Source organism: Sus scrofa, chromosome 16, assembly GCF_054392235.1.
Source record: "Sus scrofa isolate SSC_HxYL_T2T_F1_AM1 chromosome 16, Sscrofa_HxYL_maternal_Yorkshire_Landrace_v2.0, whole genome shotgun sequence".
NCBI classification, from domain to species: domain Eukaryota; kingdom Metazoa; phylum Chordata; class Mammalia; order Artiodactyla; family Suidae; genus Sus; species Sus scrofa.
Window position 1 is genome coordinate 59,873,506 of NC_139398.1, and position 15,059 is coordinate 59,888,564.

Sequence of the window (15,059 nt, forward strand, 5' to 3'; positions counted from 1 at the left end):
GAAGGGGTTCCCCGAAATCAGCATCTTAACAAGCTCTCCAGGCCCTGCATTGCTATCGTTTGAGAAGCACTACAGACTTAGGGCATCTAGATTGTTGGATGTTGGAGTTCCCGTCATGACGAGGCATAAACGAATCTGACTAGGAACCATGAGGTTTCGGGTTCGATCCCTGGCCTCGCTCAGTGGGTTGAGGATCTGGCGTTGTCGGGAGCTGTGGTGTAGGTCACAGACGCGGCTCGGATCTGGCATTACTGAGGCTCTGGTGTAGGCCAGTAGCTGTAGCTCTGATAAGACCCCTAGCTTGGGAATCTCCATATGCCGCATGTGCAGCCCTAAAAACAGACAAAAAAATTAAAAAAAAAAAAAAAATAAGCCCTAGATTGTTGGGTGTTACATTCATCTATATTTATGTGGGATTTCACATTTGCCACGCAGTCACCATGCCTCGTATGTCAATAGACACTTCCCACTGATTGTCTTAATCTTCACCTCAGCTCTGTGAGAAGGGGTGCTATTATAGTCAGCACCATTCTGCAGATTAGGAAACTGCCTTAGAAAGGCAAATAAAAAAAAAAAAAAAAAAAAAAAAAAAAAAGGAGTTCCCGTCGTGGCGCAGTGGTTAACGAATCCAACTAGGAACTATGAGGTTGCGGGTTCGGTCCCTGCCCTTGCCCAGTGGGTTAACGATCCGGCGTTGCCGTGAGCTGTGGTGTAGGTTGCAGATGCGGCTCGGATCCCGCGTTGCTGTGGCTCTGGTGTAGGCCGGTGGCTACAGCTCCGATTCAACCCCTAGCCTGGGAACCTCCATATGCCGCGGGAGCGGCCCAAGAAATAGCAACAACAACAACAACAACAACAAAAAAGACAAAAGACAAAAAAAAAAAAAAGAAAGGCAAATAACTTGCCCAACGTCAAGCCACTGGCAGACCTCGGCTATGAGATCATTCAGCCTGAGAGAACTGCATTGGACGCAGATGCTGGTGGCGGGAGGTGCTCTTCCACCTTCTCCCATGATCTGTGCCTTCGGGGGAGGTGTGACCATAGCCACTCGCCATTGGTGCTGCTTCGGACTTCCTTCTTGAACCCCCAAACCTTATGCCACAGTAATGCCAAAGAGACAGGGAGACAGGGACCAGAGCACAGCCTTATTTCATTCCACTGCAAATGTTAAACTTTATAATCGACCCTCTCCTCGCAGACCCCACCCTCTGAGGTGGTTCTCTAGGAACCTCAGCAGCCACGGCTCCGGATTGAGTGTGTGCATTTTAGCTTATGAGACTCTTTTCTGTGAGGCAGGGGCCAAGGCAGGACTGATTTTTTACCTTTTTACTAGAATTGCTCTAGTGTTGGATAGTATGACGGAAAAAGAATTCCTTGTAATTGAGAGGGACCTTTCTTATGTAATTAGTATGGTTGAATATTGTCAACATTCTTCTTCTTTTTTTTTTAAATGGTTGCACCTGTGGTGTCTGGACGTTCCTGGGCCAGGGATTGAGTCCATGTCACAGGTGTGACCTACGCCACAGCTGTGGCAATGCCAGATATTTTTAATGCATCGTGCCAGGCTGGGGATTAAACTTGGGCCTCTGCAGTGACCTGAGCCGTTCCAGTTGGATTCTTAACCCATTTCACCACAGGGGGAACTCCAGCATTCTTTCTTTAAGCAAAAAAAAGAATTTATCGATGTCTTTTTTTTTTGCTATTTCTTGGGCCACTACCGCGGCATTTGGAGGTTCCCAGGCTAGGGGTTGAATCAGAGCTGTAGCCACTGGCCCAGGCCAGAGCCACAGCAATGCGGGATCCGAGCCGCATCTGCGACCTACACCACAGCTCACGGCAACGCCGGATCGTTAACCCACTGAGCAAGGCCAGGGACCGAACCCACAAACTCATGGTTCCTAGTCGGATTCGTTAACCACTGCGCCACGATGGGAACTCCGATGTCTTAACTGCTAAGTTTGGGCCTCGCTGGATCTAGGCGCTCATGCAGTGTTAGCAGGTCCCAAGCAGGTTTTTGGTTTTGTTCCTGGGTAGGCTTCCCAAACCCCAAGGCAGAGCTGGCCACAGACATCCCTGGCTTAGGATACATCAGCTTTAGCAGCTGCAGTAGGAGGGAAGCCGAGGGGACAGGCCTGGGACCAGAGTCCATTTTGTCTTTTTTTTTTTGTCTTTTTTTAGGGCCGCATGTGTGGCATATGGAGGTTCCCAGGCCAGGGAACTGTAGCCGCCAGCGTACACCACAGCCACAGCAGTGCAGGATCCAAGCTGCATCTGCGACCCACACCACAGCTCATGGCAATGCCGGATCCTTAACCCACTGAGCGAGGCCGGGGATTGAACCTGAAACCTCATGGTTCCTAGTTGGATTTGTTTCTGCTGCACCACAATGGGAACTCCCCAGAGTCCATTTCAGAGCCACAGTGTGGATGCTGAGTGGAAAGGCCTGGTCCTTGTGCTCAACTCTGAAGATGGGCTTTGGGGTCAGTCCCACTAGAACCACATGGATTAAAATTAGAGAAAAGACAGTTTCTGAAAGAAAGTTTAGTTTTGTTGCCAAAAGAGTAGATGCTGAGTAGGCAAAAGCAGTAGATGTCCAGTGCAGTATTGTTGTGGATTAATTTTATTTCTCATTCTGTAATGTCCGTGACCTTTAAATGCATAAAAATGGCTATGTCTCTTGTCCAAGGCCTCATATCCAGCAAGTGGCAGAGCCAGAATTTCAGCCTAGCTTTGCCTGACTTCTTAGGCTGACTCTTTTCTGTACCAGAGCTTCTGAAGCTTTTCTAGCACAGCCACCCCCAGGGCAGGCAAGTGTGACCAGACTCTGGAGGTGTGGGGTTATGGCCTGCTGTAAGCCTAGATGCCTTTTGAAGTCTACTTTGTTTAATATTAAAGTCATTAAAAATTTAGACCCTACTCTGTGAAATGTTGATTATATGTGGAAAAAGCCTTTGAAGGACCTAATGAATAAAAGTGATGCTCCAAGGAAAAGAACCCTGTTACCCTGTGAGCCCTGCTGGCCACATACCCAAGTGGAAGTACAAAATTCCCTGCTTAGTTGCTATTCTCCACTTCATTTTCAGCAAGGATTCAATGAATGACTTTTAGAATTCTCGAGGATATAAAGTGAGGTAACAAAAACATCTAAGTATAAAGATCACATTTTGAAAAGACCGCACTGTCGTTCTCTCGAGTTTTAAGTAAGCCTCTGATCCTCAGGTTTCTTGGTAATACTGAGCAGGCTCCCTTTCTGTCCCTCTTCATTCCTTTCGCTGCCCTTGCCTGTTACTTGGGGGCTGAGGGACCTGACAAACTGGTTTTGGTGGGAAAAGGCACCACTAAAGCCTCATAGTATATGCTGCTTTCAATACACTAGTTTCAAGTTTGCACTTATTGTTACTTTCAACAAGATACATGTTGTGTTTTGAATTTCCTTTTTTTTTTTTTTTTCTTGAAAAGGCATGTGGAAGTTCCTGGGCCAGGGACTGAACCCATGCCATAGCTGTAACCAGAACCATAGCAGTGACAGTGCTGAGCCACGAGAGAACTCCAAGAACATTTGAATATACGAAAAATAAATACTTTGCAGTGGAAGTTCCTGGGCTAGGAGTCAAATCTGCGACTTATGTCTCAGCTTGCAGCAACGCCAGATCCTTAACCCACTGAGCGAGGCCGGGGATTGAACCCGCATCCTACTGGATTCTATGTTGGGTTCTTAACCTGCTGAGCCACAATGGGAACTCCAGAAAAATAAATGGCTTTGATGGATCAGTTTTTATTTTGAAAATTACCTGTCTAAAAGGAAATTTGAAGGTTATCGTGAGGAATTTTCTCATCCTGGGACTTGGATTTTTTGGATCATTTTTGTATTACTATTATCTTATTAGGGTCCTTTCTTTCAAAGAACTATTATGAAATATGGCTTAAGTTGTTAGTTTTTCACTACTAAGGTGGGTGATAATTCTTAAAAATCAAGTATGACTGTAAATTTATTGTACAAAGGAATATATGAACTATGATTAAAGCTTTTGTGTCATAAGATTGTCTATCAATGGCTGTCATTGGTTACAGGTTATATTGGAGTGTCTTATAATGAGATGTCGTATCTTTACTTTGAAGGAATCTCTCATACTTTCTGATGAACTTTCTGCCTTTCAGAGTAGAATGCATGATTGTTGCCAATGATGCCACCATCAAAGGAGGCACCTACTACCCAGTGACCGTGAAAAAACAATTACGGGCACAGGAAATCGCGATGCAGAACAGGCTTCCCTGCATTTACTTGGGCAAGTCACAGGAATCGTAAGATAAACTGTTAGCTGGAAAAATACAAGATTGTTTAAAAGGCTATATATATGAAGTTATCAATGGGTATTTTAAAAAACTATTGGTTTCTCTCCTAATTACAAAAGAAATTCATATTCTTTGCTAAAACTCTGCAAGAAAAAAATAAATGAGAACTACCCATAATGACATTGCTGAGGAGAAACCCTGGCAATATTTTGTGGTTTGTCATTTTTCCCTCTACATGAGTGATTTTTTTTTTCCTATGTATTATTTTTCTGTTAATCATAATGGGTGCAGGCTATGAACAAATGATAGCTAATATTTATGGATCTCTTGAGTACCAGGTACTAGGTTAAATGCTTGAGTATGTACATGATTTGAGCAGACATTTGGAATTAAAGTGCATTTAAATCTAAGGATAATATGTATTTTTAATGATTTTTATTTTTTCCATTATAGTTGGTTTACAGTATCCTGTCAATTTTCTAAGGTTTTGTTTTGTTTTGTTTTTTGGTCTTTTTGTCTTTTTCTGGCCACACCCCAGGCATATGGAGGTTCCCAGGCTAGGGGTCTAATTGGAGCTGTAGCTGCTGGCCCACGCCACAGCCACAGCCACAGCCACGCCAGATCCAGGCCGAGTCTGCGACCTACACCACAGCTCACGGCAACGCCAGATCCGTGATCCCACTGAGCAAGGCCAGGGATCGAACCTGAAACCTCATGGTCCTAGTCGGATTCGTTTCCCCTGTGCCAGAACAGGGACTCCTCTAAGGATATTTTTAAAAGAGCATAAAAGCAAGGGAGTTTAAAATGGGCACTTCCTGGTGTTCCCGTCGTGGCTCAGTGGTTAACGAATCTGACTAGGAACCATGAGGTTGCGGGTTCGATCCCTGGCCTTGCTCAGTGGGTTAAGGATCCGGCATTGCCATGAGCTGTGGTGTAGGTCGCAGACGTGGCTCAGATCCCGCATTGCTGTGGCTCTGGCGTAGGCCGGCGGCTACAGCTCCGATTTGACCCCTAGCCTGGGAACCTCCATATGCCTCGGGTGCAGCCCTAGAAAAGGCGAAAAGAAAAAAAAAAAAAATCAGTGTGTGATAAAATGGTCGCATGAATCCTATAGATGACTTTTGTATTGTTTTAAAAGAGGGGAAGATGCATTTTTAGCCGAACTGGTTTAAGGTTTTATCTTATTTATTTATTTATTTATTTAGCTTTTTAGGGCTGCAGCTGCAGCATATGGAGATTCCCAGGTTAGGGGTCAAATTGGAGCTGCTCTGCCAGCCACAGCCACAGCCACAGCCACAGCAACGCCAGATCCGAACCACTTCTGTGACCTACACCATGGCTCACAGCAATGTCAGCTCCTTAACTCACTGAGAAAGGCCAGGGATCAAACTTACATCTTCATGGCTACTAGTCGGGTGTGTTACCACTGAGCCACAATGGGAACTCCCAGATTTTATTTTGTTTAATTAATTAATTTATTTTGGCTGCACCCAAGCCATGCAGATGTTCCCATGCCAGGGATCAAACCCATGCCATAGCAGTGACAACACCGAACCCTTAAAAAATGCTAGGCCACCAGGGAACTCCTGGTTTAAGATTTTTGGTGTTGCTGGGGCTAATCATCAAAGGAGAGAAGGTTGTGAACATTTCAAGTGGAATTTTGCACAGGAGCAGGAGAGCCTAGTTTTGGAAGAAAACAGCCCCCTTAGGTGGCTGTGTTGAAGGATTGGAGAAAGAGGCTGTAGAAGGGTTCCGAAAGATAAGGCAGGTTTTCTGTGTATATGATTAAGAAGATGCTATCATTGAGACAAGCCTTCCTGTGTGTAGCCTGTTTTGTTCATAGAGTTGTAGTTATTTTGTTTTTTCTCTTGTTTTCAGTTGACTCAGGAGGGGCAAACTTACCTCGACAAGCAGAGATATTTGCAGATCGAGATCACTTTGGCCGCACATTCTATAATCAGGCAATTATGTCTTCTGAAGGTATTGTACAGGTAATTTCTCATTAATGAGTTATACTGCTTTTTCTTCAAATATCTCTGCTGAACTAGGTACCCTGAGATGCCATAATACAGAATTTAGTCTTTTTCAACACCCAATTGCTATTTATGCAAATGGTAAATATATCAAATACTGTTATTGGTGTCTAGAAATGTATGTGGGAATGATATACTCAGCTTTGGAACAGTGGTTACCTTTAAGATGGCAGCGAGGAGAAAAAGCCTGGCTAGGAGGTATATAGAGTTTCTACTGTATCTGAAATTTTTTATTCCTTCAAAAGAATTCTGAAGTAAATTTGGCCACATGTTGGAGTTCCCATCGTGGCGCAGTAGAGACAAATCTGACTAGGAACCACGAGGTTGTGGGTTCGATCCCTGGCCTTGCTCAGCGGGTTCAGGATCCAGTGTTGCCATGAGCTGTGGTGTAGGTCACAGACGCAGCTCGGATCTCATGTTGCTGTGGTTGTGGTGTAGGCTAGCAGGTGTAGCTCCAATTCGACCCCTAGCCTGGGAATCTCTATATGCCACAGGCGTGGCCCTAAAAAAAAAGTAAATTTGGCCAAATGTCAAGATTTATTAGTACTGGGTATTAGGTAAAGGATATTTATTTTACTATTCTAATCTTTTTTGAATGTTTGAACTACTTCATAATACAGATGCAACTCCTTTGTTTCTGTTTTGTTATTAAGTCTTAAGTTTGTAGTATTTTTATTAATATTCTAATTAATTAGTCATCACTTGAGGTTATTGTATTTCTTTTTATTTTCTTCCAGTACAGCATGTTGTTATTATTTGTTATATATTTTACTGTTATGTGGTGACCTTGCCTATCTCTGTGCTTCATCTAAATGGAAACTTCAATTTTGCTCACCTTTGCACAGATGGCCCTTCCATCTATCCACTGGTATGGATGAAATTCTTTTTTTTTTTTTTTTTTTTTTTGCTTTTTAGGTCCATACCTAAGACACATGGAGGTTCCCAGGCTAGGGGTCAAATCAGACCTACAGCTGCCGGCATATGTCACAACCACAGCAACACAGGATCCGAGCCACATCTGCGACCTACACCACAGGCCAGGGATCGAACCCACAACCTCATGGTTCCCAGTCAGATTCGTTTCTGCTGTGCCACAACAGGAACTCCTGGATGAAATTCTCAGTGTGATCTTTTGTCTCCTAGGGGACAGTAGCCCATTTAATCTGGTGTATAATTTATTTTTTAATTTTTTTGTCTTTTTGCCATTTCTTGGGCCGCTTCCGCAGCACATGGAGGTTCCCAGGCCAGGGGTCGAATCGGAGCTGTAGCCCCCAGCCTACGCCAGAGCCACAGCAACGTGGGATCTGAGTGGCGTGTGCAGCCCACACCATAGCCCACGGCTACACCGGATCCTCAACCCACTGAGCCAGGCCAGGGATCGAACCCTCAACCTCATGGTTTCTAGATGGTATATAATTTATGTAGCTGTACTGACCTGGCATCGTTTTTCTAGGGCTGCCATAACAAGTTGCCAAGAACCGGGTGGCTTAAAATTACAGAAATTTTTTCTGTCGAGCTGTGGAGGCTAGATGTCTGCAGTCACGGTGGCAGCAGGGCTGTGCTCCCTCAGAAGGCTGTCGGAAGATTCCCTTCCTTGCCTCTTTGAGCTTCTGATGGCTCTGGGTGTTCCCTTGACTTGTGGCTGCTTGGCTCCAGGCTCTGCCTCGTCTTCCCATGGCCTTCTCCTCCATGTGCCAGTGCCAGCTTTCCTTCTCTCCCTAGTAGGGACTCATGTCCTTGGATTTAGAACCCACCTGGGTAATCCAGAACGGTCCTGTCTCAAAGTCCTTAACTTAATTGTGTTTGCAAAGACTCTTTGGAATAAGGTCACATTCACAGGTTTCAGAGGTTGGGGTGTGGACATATCTTTGTGGGGGGAAGGGCATCATTCAACCCTCTGGAGGCCTCTGCCACCTTGCATGCTTAGTCTGTGCTCTCTCTTTCTGTTCATTCATGTTGCTTCTGTGGAAACTATAAAACATCACCCAACATCTCACAAATATAAGCCAACAAATATAAGCCAGGCACTGTACTGGTGAATAAAACCAGTAGGGTCTCTGCTTCTGTGGAACCTGAAACTTGGGGTGTTTTCAAAACCAGGTCTTTTTTTTTTTTTTTTTTTTTTAATAATGGACTTTTTTTTTTTTTTTTTTTTTTTTTTTTTGTCTTTTTGCTATTTCTTTGGGCCGCTCCCGTGGCATATGGAGGTTCCCAGGCTAGGGGTTGAATCGGAGCTGTAGCCACCGGCCTACGCCAGAGCCACAGCAACACGGGATCCGAGCCGCGTCTGCAACCTACACCACAGCTCACGGCTACGCCAGATCGTTAACCGACTGAGCAAGGGCAGGGACCGAACCTGCAACCTCATGGTTCCTAGTCGGGTTCGTTAACCACTGCGCCACGACGGGAACTCCAAAACCAGGTCTTTTTAAAATTAAAAGTGTCCTTATAGGGAGTTCCCTTGTGGCACAGCAGCTTAAGGATCCGATGTTGTCACTGTAGCGGCTTGGGTAAAAAAAAAGTGTCCTTATATTTTTGAATAAACATACCTGCTTATGATAAAAAAATCTTAGATGTCTAAATGGTATCTGACTGAATACCTTCCTCTGGCCTATTTTATTTTTTTCTTCAACATTTTAACATCAGCATTGCTTTTTTTCCCTGTTTTATTTTGATAGAAAGTTTGTGGTTGAAATTTGCTTTCCTATTATGAACCTTGTGGGATTTTAAAAACTTAATTTTTATTGTATATTAGCCTCCATGGTGCCTTTTCTGATCTTTTCCCCAGTATATGAACTCTAAACCTGATATTTGCAGTGAAGCTATTTCATGCTTTACTGAAAAAGTCAAGCTATATGTGTGCACTGTTTTAGTAAAAACACGACTGCATGCTCTGTCTTCTTTTATTCCAGAAGGAATTGTCCCTCTTCTCCGAGGCTGGACTTGTCTTTTTTTGTTTTATTTTTTTTATTTAGGGCCACACCTGCTGCATATGGAGGTTCCCAGGCTAGGGGTCTAATTGGAGCTACAGCTGCTGGCTTACACCACAGCTGCAGCAATGCCAGATCCGAGCCATGTCTGTGACCTACACCACAGCTCACAGTAATGCCGGATCCTTAACCCACTGAGTGAGGCCAGGGATCAAACCCATAACCTCATGGTTCCTGGTCGGATTCATTTCCACTGTGCCTTGACAGGAACTCCTTTTTTTTTTTTTTTTTTTTTTTTTTTTTTGTCATTTTTAATCTTAATACCAGTCCCTCCTTTGTGCTTCATCATTAATCCTTTTTCTCTCTTTTGCTTTGCATCCATTTAATTTTTTTCCCCTCACAGCCGGTAATCATGTTGACTACTTTTTTTTTTTTTTTTTTTTTAAGGAAAAAGAGGAGTTTTCTTTGTGGTTCAGGGTCTTAAGAACCTGACCAGTATCTATGAGGATGTGGGTTTAATCCCTGGCCTTGCTCGTTGGGTTAAGGATCCCATATCACTGTAAGCTGTGGTGTAGACCCCAGATGCGGCTCGGATCCTTTGTTTCTGTGGCTGTGGTGTAGGCTGGCAGCTGCAGCTCTGATTTGACCCCTAGCCTGAGGACTTCCATATGCTGCAGACATGGCCCTAAAAATGAAAGGAAAAATGAGAAAGTACCAAAATGATGCCATAAGAAAAGGACCTTTTCTAGCTTCTGCTTTTCCTTGATGTTTCTCTCCCTCCCTGGATTACCAGACTTCGTAAGAATTGGCCCAAGATCTTTGTTCCTAACCACTCACTCTCCCTAAAACCTTGCTGCCTTCAGAGGGTCCCACTAACGTTAACCTCCTGGAGACCAGATTCTCATTCTGCACAATCTCTTGGTTTTGTCATTGTTCGCTTTCTTGAAATTCTCCTTAGCTTTTGTGCCACTGGTTTCCTTCTCCCATTTGCTTCATTCAATCCTTCCAACCCCACCCAAGAACTTGTCCTTAATGGACTAATAAAAATCTCATCACAAGAGTGGGTTAAGAATTTTAACCCACTGTGATGCAGTGGGTTAAGAATCCGACTGCAGTGCCTGCTGTGGAGGTGCAGGTTCAACCCCCAGCCTGGTGCAGTGGGTTAAAGGATCCAGAGTTGCTGCAGCTGCTGCTTGGATTCAATCTCTGGCCCTCAGAACTTGCTTATGCTGTGGGTGAGGCCATAAAAAAAAAATTTCATGACATACCTGTCATTTCCAGGAGCATTCTCTGGTCCCAGCCTCCTTTCACACCTTTTTTTACCCTTGGGATTCTGTTTGTATGGATTTCCTGCTTCTACCATCGGCTCAGTCTGGACATTGTGCACTTAGCTGCCCCTGCTGATTTGTTCCTTCACCCATGTTCCTGTTTGTTGTTGATAGTACTTCCTTCTGGCTCTTTTTCCTTGGATTGAAACCATGATGTCATCCTTGACTCTTCTCTCTTTTTTTCCTCTACTCAATCCTTTTAAGTCTAGGAGTTCCCTTGTGGTACAGTAGGTTAAGGATCCAGCATCACTGCAGTGGCTCAGGTCGCTACTTTTTTTTTTTTTTTTTTTTGTCTTTTTGCCTTTTCTAGGGCTGCTCCCATGGCATATGGAGGTTCCCAGGCTAGGGGTCTAATCGGAGCTGTAGCCATGGCCTATCCCAGAGCCACAGCAATGCCAGATCCGAGCCGCTTCTGCGACCTACACCACAGCTCACGGCAACACCGGATCCTTAACCCACTGAGCGAGGCCAGGGATCGAACCCGCAACCTTATGGTTCCTAGTCGGATTCGTTAACCACTGAGCCATGATGGGAACTACTCAGGTCACTACTCTAGCTTGGGTTTGATCCCTGGTCCAGGAAATTTCACATGCCCTGGGCAAGGCCAAAATATATTCCTTATTTTTGTACCCCTGGTAGCTCCTTTGATGCTGGGCAGATAATCCACACATAAGGAACCTTTGATGAATCAAGTCTTGTGGGTTTTTACCTTGGATTGGTCCTCTCGGAACCACGCACGGTTGTTCATATGTACCAAGGCCTTTTTGAATTTCTGCTTAGGTACACACTGGGCCCTCTCCCCAAATCCAGATGGGCTGATGTCAGTCTCCAAGCCATTTTTCAAGGCACATCTCAGATGCCACCTTTTCCAGGGAAGTTTCCCAGAATCCTTGACCAGAAGTGATCTTTTCCTCCCTCCACCTCCCGTAATTCTTGAGCTATACCTTATTAATGGCATTTATCTCTTTTATCTAGATGTATCCTGAAAAATTGCCCTTTTATCTAGACAACTTTCTCTTCCTAGACTCTAAGCTACTTGAGATTAGAGACAATATCTGATTAATGCTTATATGCCAGTCCATTTACGTACCTGCCTAATAATTTATTGAAAGAGTGAAACTCCTTATTACTATTAAAAGTGATATCCACCTAGTATCCATGAGGATGCAGGTTCGATCCCTGGCCTCACTCAGTGGGTTAAGGATCTGGCATTGCCATGAGCTGTGGCGTAGGTCGCAGATGCAGCTCGGATCCCAAGTTGCTGTGGCTGTGGTGTAGACCGGCAGCTGCAGCTCCTATTTGACCCCTAGCCTGGGAACTTTCACATGCTGCAGGTGCGACCCTAAAAAGACAAACAAACAAAAAAATTAATGTAATGTAATGTAAGACTTGAAGAAAACAAACATGAAGACCTCACTTCTAAAAAAAAACTATAAAGGAATTCCTGTCGTGGCTCAGGGGAAACGAATCTGACTAGCATCTATGAGGAACGCAGGTTCGATCCCTAGCCTTGCTCAATGGGTTAAAGGATCTGGCCAGTGTTGCTGTGAGCTGTGGTATAGGTTGCAGATGGGGCTCAGATATGGCAGTGCTATGGCCATGGCATAGGCTATATCTCCTGGTTCAACTCCTAGCCTGGGAAACTCCATATGCCACGGGTGCAACCCTAAAAAGACAAAACAAAAAACTACACTACAACAGGAACTCCTGATCCATTAATTCTTTTCCTTGTTTTTACTGTGATCTTTATGACACCAGCAACAAATGCTTCTGTTTTGGGGTTTTTTTGGTTTGTTTCTTTGTTTTTCTTTTTGGCCATGCCTATGGCATGCACAAATTCCTGGGCCTAGGATCAAACCTGTTCCACAGCAGTGACCTACGCCATAGCACACAGCACTAGATCCTTAACTTCTAGGCCACCAGGGGACTCCCATGTTTCTGTCTTTATTAACTGTTTATTTCTTCTGAAGTAGGCCTTACTCACCTCGCCATGTTTAGTTGTGGCTCCTTAAGCCTTTCCCTCCTTGTTTCCTTTGCATTTCTGCCTTTGTTCTTCTTTTTGGAGATGCCCTTAACATTATTCTCAAGTGTCTCTCCCTTCTTTTCTGTCTTCCTCTTACCTTCTTGGCCTAGGTCATTATTTTTTGAAATTTATCTTCTTTGCTTCAGACCTTGGTAACTGTTTTGAGGGTCTTAGTTAAGACAAACACTGCATATTATTATCATCATTATTTTTTTTTCTTATATTGGCTGTCCCACAGCATATGCAGTTCGAGGGCCAGGGATAAGATCCGAGGAACAGTTATGATCTAAGCCACACCTGTGGCAATGCGGGATCCTTAACCCACTGTGCTGGGCCAGGGATAGAACCTGTGTCCCAGTGCTCTTAAGACACCCCTGATCCCATTGCACCACATTGGGAAATCCCCTAGTATTATTTTAAAAATGCATTTTGTGGAGTTCCTGTTGTGGCTCAGCGGCAACGAATCTGACTAGCATCCATGAGGATTTAGTTTCGATCCCTGGCCTCACTCAATGGGTTAAGGATCCAGCATTGCCGTTAGCTATAGTGTAGGTCGAAGATTCTGCCCGGATCTGGCGTGGCTGTGGCTATAGTGTAGGCCAGCAATTACAGCTCCAATTTGACCCCTAACCTGGGAACCTACATATGCTGAGGGTACAGTCCTAAAAAGACAAAAAAAAAAAAAAAAAAAATGCGTTTCATCCTGCTCTAAAAGCCAGATGGGACCAAGGAGAAATGAAACCACTGTTTGATTACTTTGAGATTCTGATAAAAAGATTGAGGAAGAAACAAAATGTTCTGGGTGAGATGGATTCTTTGTTTTCTCTGTAAGTTTTATCCTATCCAGTGAGCTGAGAGAAGTGTGAGTGTTGTAGGATCCAGGGGTGTGTTCAGTCAGTATAGTTGATAATGTTCTTAAATTCAGGACAGCTATTGAATTGATAGGTGGGCATTAAGTCTTTTTTTTTTTTGTCTTTGTCTAGGGCCACTTCCACAGCATATGGAGGTTCCCAGGCTAGCAGTCTAATTGGAGCTGTAGCCACTGGCCTATGCGAGAGCCACAGCAACTCAGGATCTGAGCCATGTCTGCAACCTACACCACAGCTCACGGCAATACCGGATCCTCAACCCACTGAGCAAGGCCAGGGATCGAACCCTCAACCTCATGGTTCCTAGTCAGATTCATTAACCACTGAGCCACGACGGGAACTCCAAGTCTTTTATTTTTTTAATGATGACTCTTTTGGTAGAAGAAGAAAAACATGTGATACAGACAGTATTTGCTTTCCATGTTACTTGGAATTGAAAAGGAAGATGAGAGATTAAAAAAACAATTGTTCTGGTTTTAATGGCTTTTCCATCAAGCAACTGAAAATTTCCCACCCCCTCACCAAATTCTGTTATGTTTATTACAGTGAGCCTTTGAACTGGATTGTCTTCTGCAATTTTTCAGTGGAAAGATGGAGGTCTAGAGTTCACACTGCTTCTCCGAATTCGGTAGAAAACCTCTTGACTCCCTCTCAGAGAACCTTTCCACAGGGCAGGCTGCTGACCTACAATATGTGATTTGTTTTACATGCAATGAGAACCAGTCTCTGTGCAGGCAAGGCCTGGAGGGTAATGAAATTTTGTCCCCAGTTTTTCCAGACTGTTATTTTTTTGTTGTTGTTGTTCGTTTGTTTTTTCTTTTTGGTCTTTTTAGGCTGCACATGTGGCATATGGAGGTTCCTAGGCTAGGGGTCGAATCGGAACGGTAGCCACTGGCCTCCACCACAGGTACAGCAACGCCAGATCTGAGCCGCTTCTGCGACCTATACCCGCAGCTCACGGCAACACCGGATCCTTAACCCACTGAGCGAGGCCAGGGATTGAACTTGCATCCTCATGGAGACTAGTCAGATTCATCTCTGCTGAGCCACAGAGGGAACCCCTTACCTCTGTTTTATAGCCTCTTGTTTACTCTTACTTACAGCTTTTGCTATGCCGTCCATGGTGGCAACAAGGATTATTACTGTCGGTTACACATTGTTCTTAGCCTTCTTGCTGTTTTCTTGCTCTTGATTCAAGTTTTTGAATCACCATGGCCTCCTCCTCCAAGAGGGGTCTTGGTTTGTCTGTGTCACTGAGCAAGCTCATCTCACTAGTGACGGGAGGACAGTGGCCTCTCAGCGGAGCTTCTGGGGGTTCCCTTTTGCTCTGGTGCAGGTGACGGGCACTGTGAAGTCTCTCCTGACACGGTGCCTGGGCTTCGCCTGCAAAGCAGCCAAACCTGCACCCTGAGTGTGGTCAGAACAGTTTATGGTCACATATCTTCCTTAAGTGCATTGAATGTGCCCTTGGTAGAGAAAGCAGCAGAAGTTTCTTTTCTTTTCTTTTTTCTTTTTGGTCTTTTCTAGGGCCGCTCCTGTGGCATATGGAGGTTCCCAGGCTAGGGGTCGAATCGGAGCTGTAG

The 15,059-nt window shown here is 44.5% G+C and overlaps 1 protein-coding gene across 4 annotated transcripts in view; it reads left to right on the plus strand.

Annotated features, from left to right (window-relative positions):
* The window catches only part of MCCC2 (methylcrotonyl-CoA carboxylase subunit 2), a 79,727-nt gene that overhangs the window by 19,115 nt on the left and 45,553 nt on the right, over positions 1-15,059 (plus strand). For 3 of the 4 annotated variants that reach the window (XR_014831505.1, XR_014831504.1, XM_005672531.4), the window contains exons 5-6: positions 4,159-4,286; positions 6,172-6,284. Coding sequence is in view for 2 of the 4 variants with exons in the window: in XM_005672531.4 (XP_005672588.2) it covers positions 4,159-4,286; positions 6,172-6,284 (241 nt within the window). In the remaining 2 variants the exon portion in view is untranslated. Of the gene's footprint in view, positions 1-4,158; positions 4,820-5,308; positions 6,285-15,059 lie in introns of those variants that run through there. The other variant, XM_085002436.1, reaches the window with a different exon arrangement.